This window comes from Penaeus monodon, chromosome 25 (assembly GCF_015228065.2).
Source record: "Penaeus monodon isolate SGIC_2016 chromosome 25, NSTDA_Pmon_1, whole genome shotgun sequence".
Taxonomy (NCBI): Eukaryota; Metazoa; Arthropoda; class Malacostraca; order Decapoda; family Penaeidae; genus Penaeus; species Penaeus monodon.
The window spans coordinates 40,381,531-40,381,846 of NC_051410.1; the positions used below are offsets into that span (position 1 = coordinate 40,381,531).

The 316-nt window shown below is 55.4% G+C and overlaps 1 protein-coding gene across 1 annotated transcript in view; it reads left to right on the top strand.

Moving 5' to 3' along the window:
- LOC119589409 (inactive tyrosine-protein kinase 7-like) overlaps positions 1–316 on the top strand; it is an 85,499-nt gene that overhangs the window by 83,239 nt on the left and 1,944 nt on the right. Inside the window, exon 17 of the mRNA XM_037938020.1 lies at positions 150–299. Within this exon, the coding sequence (XP_037793948.1) occupies positions 150–299 (150 nt within the window). The remainder of the gene's footprint in view (positions 1–149; positions 300–316) is intronic.

Below are 316 nucleotides of genomic sequence, written 5' to 3' on the forward strand. Positions count from 1 at the left end.
GAAGAAGTCAAAGGTAATAGTGCTAACAACACAGAATCAAACAAGATGATAATACCAATAATCCAGGATACAGAACCAAGCCTCCGATCGCGGTTCCCTCCTCGATTCCCATTTCTTAGCACCCGATGCCGCCCTCTGTCGCCCTTCAGGTGGTGAGTACGAGGGACGAGCAGCTCCTGGCCGAGGTGTGTCGTGAGGCGGCCATGTTCAGTGGTCCTCCTCACCCGCACGTGGTCTCTGCTCTGGGGCTCTGCACTTCCCACGCGCCGCATCTGCTTGTCACGCAGTACACCGATTGGGTGAGTCTGGGTTTGAT